The following is a 13,872-nucleotide window of genomic DNA, read 5'->3' on the forward strand; positions in this document are numbered from 1 at the left end:
TATTGGTTAACGTACAAAGCAAAAAATGTTAACTAAGAGGAAAAATAAAGACTTTAGTAATACTTAACTTCAGTCCTTGAGGTATGACCCTATTGGAACCTGTCCATTAGGGTCGTAAGTCAAAAATGTCGTAAAATGAATCAGACTCAATTTTACAACATTTTAATTTAATTTATTAAAATTTATTTCATAAAAGTTATTCTTTATGCATTATAACAAAGATCAAAACAATAGTAAACAAGTAACTATTATAAAAACATTCTTCCTAACTTCCTCTTTTACCGCTTCAGGAGTCGAGAGATACAAAGTTCTGGTTCTTGTTTTTGGTTTTCTCAATCATTGTTAATTAAAAATTAAAAATCAAGGTCTTTTCATATAAAGCTATATAACGTAAACAATAGCACAAAGATACCTAAATATTGGTTAACGTACAAAGCAAAAAATTTTAACTAAGAGGAAAAATAAAGACTTTAGTAATACTTAACTTCAGTCCTTGAGGTATGACCCTATTGGAACCTGTCCATTAGGGTCATAAGTCAAAAATGTCGTAAAATGAATCAGACTCAATTTTACAACATTTTAATTTAATTTATTAAAGTTTATTTCATAAAAGTTATTCTTTATGCATTATAACAAAGATCAAAACAATAGTAAACAAGTAACTATTATAAAAACATTCTTCCTAACTTCCTCTTTTACCGCTTCAGGAGTCGAGAGATACAAAGTTCTGGTTCTTGTTTTTGGTTTTCTCAATCATTGTTAATTAAAAATTAAAAATCAAGGTCTTTTCATATAAAGCTATATAACGTAAACAATAGCACAAAGATACCTAAATATTGGTTAACGTACAAAGCAAAAAATTTTAACTAAGGAAAAATAAGGTTTCTAAGAATATTTAACAAAGAATATATAGTAATTTAAGGCGCTCCTCTTAATTTAGTCTCTTCTTTTTCACTCTTCTTGGATCTTCTTTTCCCACTAAGGAGAGACATTTATTATTCTTATGGTTAGCAGCACCATCTCTGGAACCTGCAGAAGATGGTGATGCAGATCTACTAGCATCCGTGGCACTAAAGCTGCACAGTTGGATAGGCTGCTCTTTCTTCTAGTGCTATTCCCGAGTTATGGCAGGGTCTTCTCCATTTGGCTCGATCCAGTGCATCTTCAGGGGCAACACCCATGTATCTCCTATCCTCTTTGATGCGATTCACCCTTTTCTTGGGCCTACCACAGAGTTGCCAGCCATCAGGATCCAGATGCATTGCTGTCCTCGTCAATGAGTCTTTACCTCGTAAGGGTTTGACATACTCAACAACACAGTTGTCAAAAGAATCACAGCTGTCACCACTCACTTCTACATTTGCTGGTTGTGACATCTGCAACCCAGTTATGTTTGCAGAAGGGTCTTCATCAGCGCTTCCAGAGGTGTCTCAGTTGATGGAGAAGCATGCATTTGCTCTAAATTGGCATAAAATGGGCCTGGTGTTTCATCATCCCAGGGTGCCTGGCCTGTGTCACTTCTGAAAGCATTACGTTCAGGTACTTGGGTTTCAGTTTCATCAGGAGATACGGTAACAATAGAAGACTCAGTTGCTTCCTTCTTTACCTGCTGGAACTGGACAATCGTAATTTGCATGCTCATCATATGCATCTATAGTAAAAGGACATATAGCAAAGTTGATAAACTCATCCTTATTTTGGAATAAGAAAAGTTGTAATTGATTAGCACATGCCTGGCTTTCTAGAATCTAGATCAAACTTGATTAAGTTATGCATTATTATACGTTATACAATATTAATGGGAGAGCCATGAATACCCAACGGGACTGTAAGTTCGCTTTTAAACCATGGAAGCAGCCTCTGAAGGCAGGCTGGATTCCTAAAGAAAATGACATCTCTATAACCCCCCCCCCCCACTACTGGCACTTCCATCTATGGGTCCAACAGAGGATGGTGATGCAGAGCTGTGATTCAGATGTGTTTCTTTTTATCACACCTTGTATTAGGGATTGTTCCTTCATAAACAATTTCAACGCTTGGGCTTCTTGACCATTTTTTCTTCTTGAGTCTCAGCTTCTGTCTGCAATGTTAGCTACCTTTCCACAGATGGCCTGGGGATTTGGTAAAGATTTCTTCAGAAGCTTTAGGCTTTCTCTTGTAGACCAAGTTTCTTTGCTACCTCTCTGGTATAATACTCAGATTAAAATGGCTTTTTAATCCAATATTTTAGTCGATGCACTCTTTCAGTGTCATCAAATTTTGCTTAACAGCCATCAAGAGTCAACCGGATAACCTTACTAGACTTAATTAAATTAGAATTAAATTAATTTTTCTCCAAGCTTAGTAATAACAGTAACCATGAATCCTATTTATTAGTTCTGGATATTTAAAAACAATTAGTCCCTTTTAATAATTTAAACAATACAGCCAAAAGACGAACACAGGTAGATGCAAGCATTTCGTATTGACTCATCAGTTCCTATATTACAATAACAAAGTTAAAATCAGCTTCATAGTTCTGGATATTTTTTTTCCCCAAATCATTTTTTATTTTAAAACAAAAAAAGAAAGAAAAATAAAACATACAAACATCATTCATTCATAGTTCTGGATATATTTATGATGGTCTCCTCACTGAAGCTTTAGTGTGAGTAGCCTCAGGACTCAAAGTGGTTTACCTAAATGAAGAAACTTTAACTTCTTTGACTATGCATTCCATTTTGTTTTCTCTTAATGTTTCTAAGTTGTATGTTTTCTAAGACCTATCAGTAACCAAAATAAAGTACTTTGTTGTTGGATTCAGTATCTATACATGATTAATGACTGCATTAGAGACCATCCCAGCTAGCAATGCCTTCCCGATAACCCCACATTAGCTCAAAATCATTAAGTTTTGTATTGTCCATTTTGAATCCCATCCGTTGTTGAAGGCACTTCTGAATTGAAAAGATTAGCTACTGACTTTACTGTTGACCTGGGGACGCCTAGTTGAGGGTTCCTTTCATGTCCCCAGCAGAAGCTGGAGTGAAGGATGGAAGTTCACCCCATCCCACAGCAGCACTCGGGTCTCAAATGAAGGCTTGCTAACCTCCAATGCAAGCCACTGTACTGAATTATACGTTCATTTATATAGGAAACAAGTTTTTAGTCTCCAGGTCCTGGAGTCTCTCAGTCCTCACAGATTAGTATTTCTCCTCCAGTAGCTTGTGGTGGTGGTGGTGCTTCTTTTTCCTCCAGCCTGTCTTTCCTGATAAATGAAAAAAGTTACAATATGCAAATATTTTAAAGAAAACAAGTACTAAGCACCTCCATGGCTTTTTTTCCAGAGGAAGATGTGGTATTATTTATACATAAAGTATGCAAGATATATTTTTAACTAGAAATCCTTGGTATATGACAAATTGGTGTAGGGCAAACAGTGTTAGTCACAATACCTTTGTATTGCCATAAAAATAAAAAATATTACAGGTCATAAGAGTAAATGTCTACCTCAAACTTGCATTTGTGAGGAGTTAAATATTCAGAATTCAGAAATGAGTACTACAGAAAACATTCTAAAGTGATGGTGAACCTATGGCACACCCATCTGAAGTGGCATGTGGAGCCATGTTGCCTGGCACGCGCAGCATTGCCCGTTCCTCTCCTGCGTTTCTGGCGCACATGCACACGCGATGATCAGTTGGCCTTTGTGTGTGCAGCAGTGCTGAAAACTGGAAGAGATGGTCTTCCATTTTCTAGCGTGAGCATGTGTGTCGCCAGCTTATCGTCGCGTGCGCATGTGCACCAGAAACCAGAAGACTACCTGGCCAGCAAATAGGAGGAACTCATTTTTTATCAGGCTTATGGAAAATACCTGTATCAGTTTCTTATTTGTGCCTATCAGCACATGAGTGAATAACACTGATTCTTAACAGTGAAAGAACAACACATTTCCCAAGTTACACAGGTGCTTACTTTATCTATTACTGGTAGTCAAATGGCAGTATACCAATCAACTGGTAGTCAAATGGGAAGAGTAGTACTGGTCAAAAAGAGATGGAAGTTAACTGAAGGTCCTGCCAACAGGCAAACGGATGTTTGCAAAGTTGAAGCTCATCACACTAAGGTTCTATTTGTTTTCAAAGAAAGACCCAGGTCACTGGAGAAACATCTGTACATGGTTGATATTAAGTGCTTTGTTGGTTTTATTTTAATTTAAAACTTTGAATTTTGCTGTGGAGCTGGGGCCAAATCAAACAAGTAATTATATTTTTGGAACCTTACTTCTATTAACAAATTTAATTCAAACCACATATAAAATAAAATGTATTGTTATACAACACTTTTAAGCAAAATTCACTCTGGGTTTTTTGGTAGTGATTTGTTCTCTGAGCTTACCATTTAGCTCCCACAGCCTGTGTAGCACAGGTGAATTTATTACCTGCCCAAGCAGCAGGCGGAGGCAGAGCCAGGGGGAAAGGCAGGTGATCCAGACGTGCTGTGCGGGCAGTGGGAAAGCAAAGTTGGTAGCTGGAGCAGCCGGGTGGCTCATCTTCGCGTACCAGCACTGGCAACAGAGGCACAGGGGAGATAGGTGACTGCGATGTACTATGTGGCCTGCTGGAAAGCCAGAGATGGTGGGGCTAAGTGGGCGGGTGGCTGTGGGAGGCTCATCTTTGTGTCACTTGGCTTGCCTGTGGCCCATCAGGATTACCTGCTGTCTCCCCATGCCTCTGCCTCTGTTTGCTGCTTAGACAGGTAATCAACTCACCTGCGCTGTGTAGGCTGTGCAGCCCGAATGCATCATGGGGCCAGCAGGATGTGGCTGCTGCCAGTTGGCCCCTGCACGCTTACCGCTTCTTCTGCGTGCATTAGGGGTGGGGCACCCAGCTGGGCTGATCACCCTGATATTGTGTTTCCCCAAAAATAAAACGTAATGAGTCTTTTGGAGCAAAAAAATATTTAAGAACGGGTCTTATTTTTGGGGAAACACTGTATAAAAACCAAGGCCTTTTCTTAACAGAAGATGATGGAGAGGAATTGGTAGGATTTTTATGAGACTTCATTCTTTTTTATTTCTTTTTGTCATACCTTCTTGTATCAGTGACTTTCCAAACTTCATAAATACTTTCATGTATTTATGGGCTTGTTTTTTTCTTTTTTCCTTCTTGAGTCTCCACTGGAGATTGCCCGTCTGCATTGCTAGCGGCTTTTCCACAAATGGCCTAATGCTTTGGTAAGGATTTCTTTAGAGCATTGCTTTCTCTTGTAGAAGAGATTTCTTTGTTACTTCTGTGGGTCCTCTCCTAGTAATTACATTTTATATTTCCTTTTCCCATATATCATTGCAGAATATCCTCTATTAGGACGCCTGGAAATTCCTGATCTACTGTTAGATCAACTTCTTGATCTGCTGCCAAACTGGCTTCTGGATCAGTTTCTTAATCTACATCTTTCATAAGGCTGACTTTCCATATCAGCTCTGGAATATTGATTAATTTATTCATTCAGAAGATTGCTGCATTCTGTAATCTGGGCTTGTAAACTGCCTGCAATACTGTGCTTCAGCCTGAACAGTAAATTTCTCTTTTTAAAAAATAAAATATTCAAGGATATTTTCCCAATTTTTCTCAATTATATGTTATTAGTGTGAAGTATCACAGTAAATCTGTATTTCTGAAGCTCCAATGTTGCTGCAGCTTAGCCACTCTAGTTTGGAATGCAAGTTTTTGCAGATTATTTTTTATGGTGTTATAGAATGTGCTTATATTTCTGTGGTATTCCACTCTGGAGTTTCTTAAATATTATCTGTTTGTGTGGGATACATCTCCTTTAAGTGCCATTTGGCTGCTATTCGGGTTGCGTAAATGACGTAGCCCCACGAAAGCAATACAGTAGCAAGAAGAATCTGTAAAAGAAAAGAACAAAATATCCTTAATATGAATTTACATTTGATATGTCAAGCCTCTCTTTATACTTGTTTCATCCCCACCACCAAAATCAAATCTGCAGCTTACCTACAAGAACCTAGGGGCTGAAGAGAGTCATATGAGATGGGTGTCTTACTAAGACCATGCTTATGTACTGTAGTGCTACTATTTATTAAACATTCATTCTGCCTTTTCCACAGAAGTTCAACAGTTTCCATGAAGATCTTTATTTTATCCCTGTTAGGTTGAGAGAGTATGGTTGGCCTTAAGATATATAGTGAAATCCCATTGCCGAGAATGAATCAGAACTTGACTCTCCCCATCCTAGTTCAATACCTTCACCCCAAAACCAGAGTGATTACTGTGCAAAAATAAGTTTTATGTTAATCACTTCTCTAAATGAACTGATGTAAGTGGAGGGCTTCCTGAAGTTGCTGAAAAAGCAAGTTCTCACCTACCAAAAAAGAAAAGAAAAGAAAAAAGCCTTGGCTAACAAGAGAAAAATGTGTTTTCTGAAGGTTAAAAAAAAAAAAAGAGGCCTAGACTGCCATGTGAAAAGTGCTAATATTACCTTTAAAAATGCTAATAAAAATAACGCTATTAAAATTTGAGGGATCTCTTGCATTGGGTGAATCCCTTTATTTAAAAAGTGTCTACAACCTGAAGACTAAAAGAAAGAGAAGCGACGTTGGAGACAGAAGCTTGGCTTCAGCCAGCATTGGGGGCTGGGGGCTGACTTTCAAGGGAATGGCAAACATGAGGGGAGTCTCAGGCCCGTTCTTCCGTGATAGTTAGTAACGGGGCAGACACCCCCTCCCCCCCCCAAATGTATGGGGACGATCCCTCACGGCTCCTTGGTTTTGAACAGCGGGATTGAGCCCGTAAATCGGCCTCCCGGGATTTCTTTGTTGGGAGAGGCCGCGTCCCGCTCCCTCAAACAACAAACAAAAGAAATGACCGGGGGGGGGGGGGAGAGAGACGGAGGGGGAAGGGAAGGAGGCAAAGAAAGCAGCACCGCCTTACCAGCGAGTAGAGCCATTCCAGAGTTCGGCAGTTTACCGTCGCCATTCCCAGCTTCTCCCATTCGCGGTCCACCCCTCGCCTCACTCAGGAAGTGATGTTCGCTGAGCGGCGGCAGGAAAGGGAAGGCGGGAGAGCCATTTTTATTAAGGGAGCCAACCCCCCCCTCCTCCCCCCCTCCCTTCCGGGAAGGGAGATTCTCAGGTATCTCCTGAAATTTGATGGTCTCTTCGATTCTTCCGAACTGCAAGGACAGATGTCCGCCGTTGGGGCAAAAAATATGTCGCTCTTTCTTGTTTTGATTCCGTCCCCGCCCCACACCCCCCGATTTATCCCCTTCCCCTTCCTTGCCAAGAACATCAAGGATTTTAAGGTAGCCGGATCCTCTGCAATTTACTTTCGAATAGGTGTGTAGGATCGCCCCTGGCTACCATCCTATATCCAAACTCATTGCAGAGGTGGAAATCTGTGGAAATGTTTGATAATCTGAGATTAATCGGGGGGGGGAGCAGCCTCTTCCAAATAAATCTTGGTAATTGCCAGTGCGGGTCTCCCCCCACCCCCCTTCTACGGACAAAAACTCCCTTAGAGAAATAGAAATCAACAATTTCCAAGTTTCCCCAGAGAGAAGAACCTTGCCTATGCATTTGGCAAGTATGATTGAAGCCCTCTTCTATTTCTTTGTCCCCGCCCCCCCCCCCCCCCGGGTTAGTTATCGTTCCCATTTTTGCTTCTTTTTTGTTTGCTTTCATTTATGTTGTTTTCTTGTTTGGAGGTGTTTTTAAGATTTTGTAAACAGCCCAAAGTTGCTGGGAATCGGATAACATAACATAACACTAAATAAATAGGAAGGGAAGAGGACAACTTCTGTATTGAGTTCCAATTTTGACCGAGTTTTTCCTCATGAATAAGTACGGTCATGAATAAGTGCAGTCAAGAGCCTGGCTTTTTCCTTTGGTGTCCTTTCTGACTGATAAATTGATAATTATGGGGTGGGGGGGGAAAGATTGGGAACGTGGCTTTTCCCCTCTTTCGAGTGCGAGGAACGTGGACCTGCCGACTCCCCTTTACACATTTACAACAGCAATAAACTTTTGAACTATTAACTCCCGAGATTCTTTGAGGCCGCACCGTCCTGGTCGCTGAGGCTTAATGGGAGATGAAGTCATGGAGCCCTACAAGCTTTTAGCCTCGCCAAGGAAGCATGGATTTAACCGTTTTCGTTTTAACTAGCAAAGGAAAGAAAGCGCGGCATCTTTGGGCTGCTGTTGAAGCAAAAATGTAAATAAAGAAAGTGAAGCTCAAGCATGCCGAGGTTTTTTTATTTTTTTATTTTTAAATTAGTCCCCTCCCCCTTTTCCCCTTCTAACCCGGAAAGTGACTCCTCCCCCTGCCTGCCACTTGGATTGTGCATCCGGTTTGGAAAGGACGGGGAAGCAACTCGAAGCAGCAGCCGCAGCGGCGGCAGCAGCAGCCTTCTCATCAGCTGTCTTTCGGTTGTGCCGCCGTCCATGTGTGACCCCCGAGAGCGACGGAGCCGAGCCGCCGGCGCCAATGGCCGTCGCCGCTGGCACCAACGGTCCAAACCGGTAAGTGGCTTCTTTTGGGAGGAGGGCGGCCGGCAAAACTCTGGATCTTCCGGACACTTTTCCCCATTAGTTTTCCTGAGGAGGGGGGGGGAGAGCCGAGCGAGGTCGTCCGTTTCTGCTCCTGGCTGAGGGTCTTCATGCCCCGAGACTCGTTTTAACGGTCTCAGCCAACGGAACGTTCGGATCTCTCCCCCGCGGCCCCCCCCCCGTTTCCCTAGGTCATGGCAAATCGAACTCGGGGTCCCTTTGTGGCCGCTGATTGGCTCCCGGGATGCTTAAATAGCAGCTCCGCTTGTCCCGATCTTCAATTCCTCTTCGTCCTGGCGAGGAAGCGGCGGTTTGGATAATCTCGGAAGCACCATTGCTTTGAGGATTGCCAGGCTTCAGCTCTTTGCCCAGCCTTTGGCTCTTAGAGGCATCTCATAGTGAAAGGACACACAAGTGGCTCTTCTTCTGACTTAAAGGCACCATCGCCTTGAAGATTGCCCAGCCTTTGGCTCTTAGAGGCATTTCATACTGAAAGGACACACAAGTGGCTCTTCTGATTTAGAGACATTGCTGCCTTAAAGATTGCCCAGCCTTTGGCTCTTATAGGCATCTCATAGTGAAGGGAGACGCAAGTGACTGTTCTTCTGACTTAGAGGCACCATCGCCTTGAAGATTGCCCAGCCTTTGGCTCTTATAGGCATTTCATACTGAAAGGACACACAAGTGGCTCTTCTGATTTAGAGACATTGCTGCCTTAAAGATTGCCCAGCCTTTGGCTCTTATAGGCATCTCATAGTGAAGGGAGACGCAAGTGACTGTTCTTCTGACTTAGAGGCACCATCGCCTTGAAGATTGCCCAGCCTTTGGCTCTTATAGGCATCTTATAGTGAAGGGAGATGCAAGTGACTGTTCTTCTGATTTAGAGACATTGCTGCCTTGAAGATTGCCCAGCCTTTGGCTCTTTTAGGCATCTCATCGTGATGGGAGATGCAAATCAATCTTCTTCTGACTCCGAGGATTTGGGAAGCTCCGTTAGTATTTTATACCATATCTGCTTTTTGAGAGTTTTAATGCAGACAGCCATATCCTTTCCCAGATTTCTCATTGCTGATGAAAATAGAATAGATTAGAATGGAATTCTTTATTGGCCAAGTGTGGACACACTTGTGGAGACACAAGAAATTTGTGTCCAGTGCAAAACTCGCAATATAAACAGCAACTAATAGGTCATAGGTTGTATATCATAGTTACAATTATTAATGAGTTAGAAACAACAACTAGAATCTAGGTGGCGCAGTGGTTAGAGTGTAGTACTGCAGCTACTTCAGCTGATTGCTAGTTCAACAGATCAGCAGATCAAATCTCACCTGCTCAAGGTTGACTCAGCCTTCCATCCTTCCGAGGTGGGTAAAATGAGGACCCAGATTGTTGGGGGCAATATGTTGTTCATGTTGTCTTTGTTGTAAGCCGCCCAGAGTCCTCGGAGAGTGGGCGGCATAGAAATACAAATAATAAATAATAAATAAATAAACAAACTGATAAATGGTTATTGAACTTGTATGCTACCCATATCTCAAAGACTTTGGGCAGCTCACATGACTCACACAAATTTCAGTAACGTTAGTAAAACATGGAAAGTAAAGATAAAACAATCCAGGCATAGGGTAGCAAGGAATCTCACTTTTGTTACCCAAGGTTAACAAAAGGTTGTCGTGCCTCTTCTAAACAACAACAGTGTGGGCCCATCTAATCTAGGAGTGGAGAATATATGTCGGAATGAGGAATAAAATAATTTAGCCTTTTAGGAAACAAATTTAATCTGATAAATTGGTGATATTTTTATATTGTAGTTTTCAATACAAATACATAACTCATGTCAAGCTTACATTGATTATTGCATTTCTTTTCCATTTTCAGGGCTTGATACCCCTGGCAGATTTTTTCCCAAAGGATAATTCAGTCCTATCTGGCATCAACAGGCTGCATCAGACAATGCCAGAGGAAATATCTCCAGATTCTAAGTGCCCAATCTGCCTGGACATGTTTGAAAATGTGGCCTACTTGGATCGTTGCTGGCACAGATTTTGCTTCCGGTGTGTGTTGGAGTGGTCCAAAAACAAAGCAGAATGCCCACTCTGTAAACAGCCCTTTCATTCCATCGTGCACAGCATGAGATCTGCAGATGACTACAAGGTGCATTCTGTAAGGCCTTCAGAAATGGAATCTTTTGCTAATCCTAATGGGAGGCGATTCCGTTACCGAACTACGTTAACAGGAGAACATCCTGCAAATGTTAATTCCCAGAGGTCTTCCTCTTCTCGAAGGACAATGTCTTCCCCAAATTGTGGGATCTTGTTTGAAGGGTTATCAACTCAGACAACAAGGCAGAGAGATGCAGAAATGCATCAGATGATCAGACGGCTTGCATCAAGGCGACAAGCTAGTTTGGAAGGTAGATTTATGCGGCACATTCAAGAGCAAGAGATGATTAGCTTTCGAAAAGCTCTGTATCGTTCTGGCACACGTGTGAGAAGCATTGAAGATGGAGGGCGTTATAGGGACATATCGGCTGAATTTTTCCGCAGGAATCCTGCCTGCCTTCATAGGCTGGTACCATGGCTAAAACGTGAACTTACGGTCCTGTTTGGAATTCATGGATCGCTCATTAATATAGTTCAGCGTGTAATAATGAGCAATTTGAATAAGTTTGACCTGGAAAGCCAGGCATTTGCCAATGAACTACAGCCTTTCTTACTGCAAAGCACAGAGCATTTCTTACACGAATTTATAAATTTTGCCAGATGTCCATTTAATATCGAAGCGTATGATGAACACGCGAACTACGATTGTCCGGCTCCATCAAGAGAAGAAGGAAGTGCATCGGAATCTTCAGTTATTACAATATCACCCGATGAGACAGAAACACAGGCACCCGATTGCAATGTTTTCAGAACTGATATAGGCCAGGCACCCTGGGATGACGAAACACCCGGTCCCTCCTATTCTAACACAGAACAAGTGCATATTTCTTCATCAACTGCGTTAAACACTTCAGAAAGCTCTGATGAAGAGCCTGCTGGAAATAGAACAGGATTGCAGATGTCACAAGAAAATATAGAGGTGAACGGTGACAGTTGTGATTCATCGGACAACTGTGTAATTGTGGACTACGTCAAACCATTAGCTGAGAGAACCCCCGAGCTTGTTCAGCTGTCCTCAGACTCTGAAGTTTCAGCTGATGATGGGAAAAAGGAAGAGACAGATAAAGTGCAGCCTATCCAATTCTGCAACTTTAACCTGACAGATGTTAGTAGATCTGCTTCGCCCTCGTCTACTGGATCCAGAGATGGTATTGCTAATAAGATTAATGAATATCTCTCCAATGAAAAAAGAAAATCGAAGAGCGAAAAAGATGAGATTAAATTCAGAGGAGCCTCTTCGTTGCAAAGCTTTTCTTCAAAGGAAGCCTGTTATGGATACAATTCATCAAAAAGAAGGAAACCTGAATCGCATGTGCAGCATTCTGACAGAGAGCATCACAGTTCGAAAAGGAAGAGGAAGCATCGCAGTAGGGAAAAACGAAAAAAGAAAAAAGACGGCAGTAGACATAAGCACAAAAAGAATAAAAGGAAATCAACCCGAGAAAAGAGTACGTCCCAATCTCTTTCTCCAAGTAGTGAAAGCACTGAACTGAGAGATTTAAGTTGGTCACGATCTCAAAACAGAGACTATAGTGGAACTTCCAGGATTAAAGACATGGATTATTATTTGAGAGACGATTATTCAAAAAGCAAAAAATATGCTTTATACAATCCAAATGCAGTCAGAAGTTATGAAAGACATAGATCGAGAAACCGATCAAGAAGTCGATTTAGCAGCCGATCAAGAAGTCGATCTAGCAGCAGATCAAGAAGCCGATCTAGCAGCAGATCAAGAACTTCCAGGCATCATGATAGAGGACGTTCTGAAAAGCCGGGTGGGAAAAGGAAATATAAAACACGTCACTTGGAGAGCAGCCAGAGAGGTAGCGAGGAAACCTCTTCTGTAAGAGAAAGCAATGCTCTAAAGAAATCCTTACCGAAGGATCAAACCATTTGTTCAAAAGCCACCAGTGTTGTAGACAGACAACCTAGAACAGAGACTCAGCACAAAAAGAAGAAGAAGCGGTCAAGAAGCCCTAGTGTGGAAATCATTTATGAAGGTGTGTGTACATCAAAATATGACAAAAAGAAACCAAAAAGAATTAAGTCTACCAATCTTACCAATTCATCTGCATTATCTTCTGTTGTGATTACTATTGACAGTGATAGTGATAGAGAGAATGTTATTACAGAATCTAAAATTTTCAACCAGTTGCCAACTAAGAGATCATCTTTGTTTTTACGTCTGGCACAAATGATAAATGGCAATTCACATTGCCAGCTACATTCACCAGAGCAAGATGTGTAATTTTTTAAAACTTTTTTTTTTAAATAGATTTTTTCCTCTTAGATAGGTTAAGCCTTAGGTGTAGAGGTAGACATAGATTTTTTTTTCATTTTTAATGTTTTTAATAACTTGTTTGCTATTGTTTTTAACTTAAAGAGAAAATAATTTGTTTTATGAAATAAATTTTATTAAATAAATAAATAGATAAAATAAAATGTGACCTTGGAGTCCTTTGTGCTTTCTGAGTTTGGTTTTTGGCTTGTTTCATTATCTGACCAGGTAACATTTCCAATGCTAGAGAAGTATGGGCTTATTTTCTATTCATTAAAAGTGGCAATGTAGATCAATCTGGTATGATAAAAATATTCCCAAAATATATATTTTTTTAAAAAAGCTTGCCTTAATCAGATTTGGTTCAGTTTTTGTTATATGCTTATTTTAGTTTAAAAGCTAAACCCACGACTGATCTGTTAAAAGTAATGTATGAGCAAATAATTATCAATAGGCTAATATTTTTCATTTGGGTTAAGATGTGATACATTACAATTTATCCAGATAAAAGTATTGACATCAGAAGGACACGGTTGGCCTTTATTGGATTAGTGTTGCCCAATTAAAAACTTTGTAAGACTTATTCCTCCTAAATTATAACAAGTAGATTAAATTGGGATTCATTTTTTTAATGCTAGAGGTCTCTTGAAAGGAAAAAGTATGCCCATGTATGTTATTTTTGTTCCTTAGCTTATGTGACAGTCTTCAAAGGCTTTAATAACGATTTAATCATTTAAAACAGTTAATACCTTTTAATAATTTAAACAATACAGTCAAAAGACGAACAGAGGTAGAGCATTTCGTATTGACTCATCAGTATCTACATTACAATAACATGGTTGAAAATCAGCCTCAAATATAAGACCTAGCAAGAGCATTAATTAAGC

General features: G+C 40.7%; 2 protein-coding genes across 2 annotated transcripts; one reads left to right on the top strand and one right to left on the bottom strand.

The window, feature by feature from the left end:
- Positions 1–347: 347 nt before the first annotated feature.
- SMIM27 (small integral membrane protein 27) lies at positions 348–7,006 on the bottom strand. Its single transcript, XM_070938575.1, has 3 exons — positions 6,933–7,006; positions 5,071–5,887; positions 348–3,247 (listed from the first exon to the last, which is right to left on the bottom strand). The coding sequence occupies exons 1-2, from the start codon at positions 6,975–6,977 to the stop codon at positions 5,777–5,779; spliced, it is 156 nt and encodes a 51-aa protein (XP_070794676.1). The 5' UTR covers positions 6,978–7,006; the 3' UTR covers positions 348–3,247; positions 5,071–5,776.
- A 1,230-nt stretch (positions 7,007–8,236) lies between these two features.
- Positions 8,237–13,154, top strand: TOPORS (TOP1 binding arginine/serine rich protein, E3 ubiquitin ligase). Its single transcript, XM_070935506.1, has 2 exons — positions 8,237–8,518; positions 10,424–13,154. The coding sequence occupies exons 1-2, from the start codon at positions 8,237–8,239 to the stop codon at positions 12,953–12,955; spliced, it is 2,814 nt and encodes a 937-aa protein (XP_070791607.1). The 3' UTR covers positions 12,956–13,154.
- Positions 13,155–13,872: the final 718 nt, after the last annotated feature.

Source organism: Pituophis catenifer, unplaced genomic scaffold (assembly GCF_029215685.1).
Source record: "Pituophis catenifer annectens isolate HBS135680 unplaced genomic scaffold, rPitCat1.0.hap2 SCAF_2, whole genome shotgun sequence".
In the NCBI taxonomy this organism is placed as follows: Eukaryota; Metazoa; Chordata; class Lepidosauria; order Squamata; family Colubridae; genus Pituophis; species Pituophis catenifer.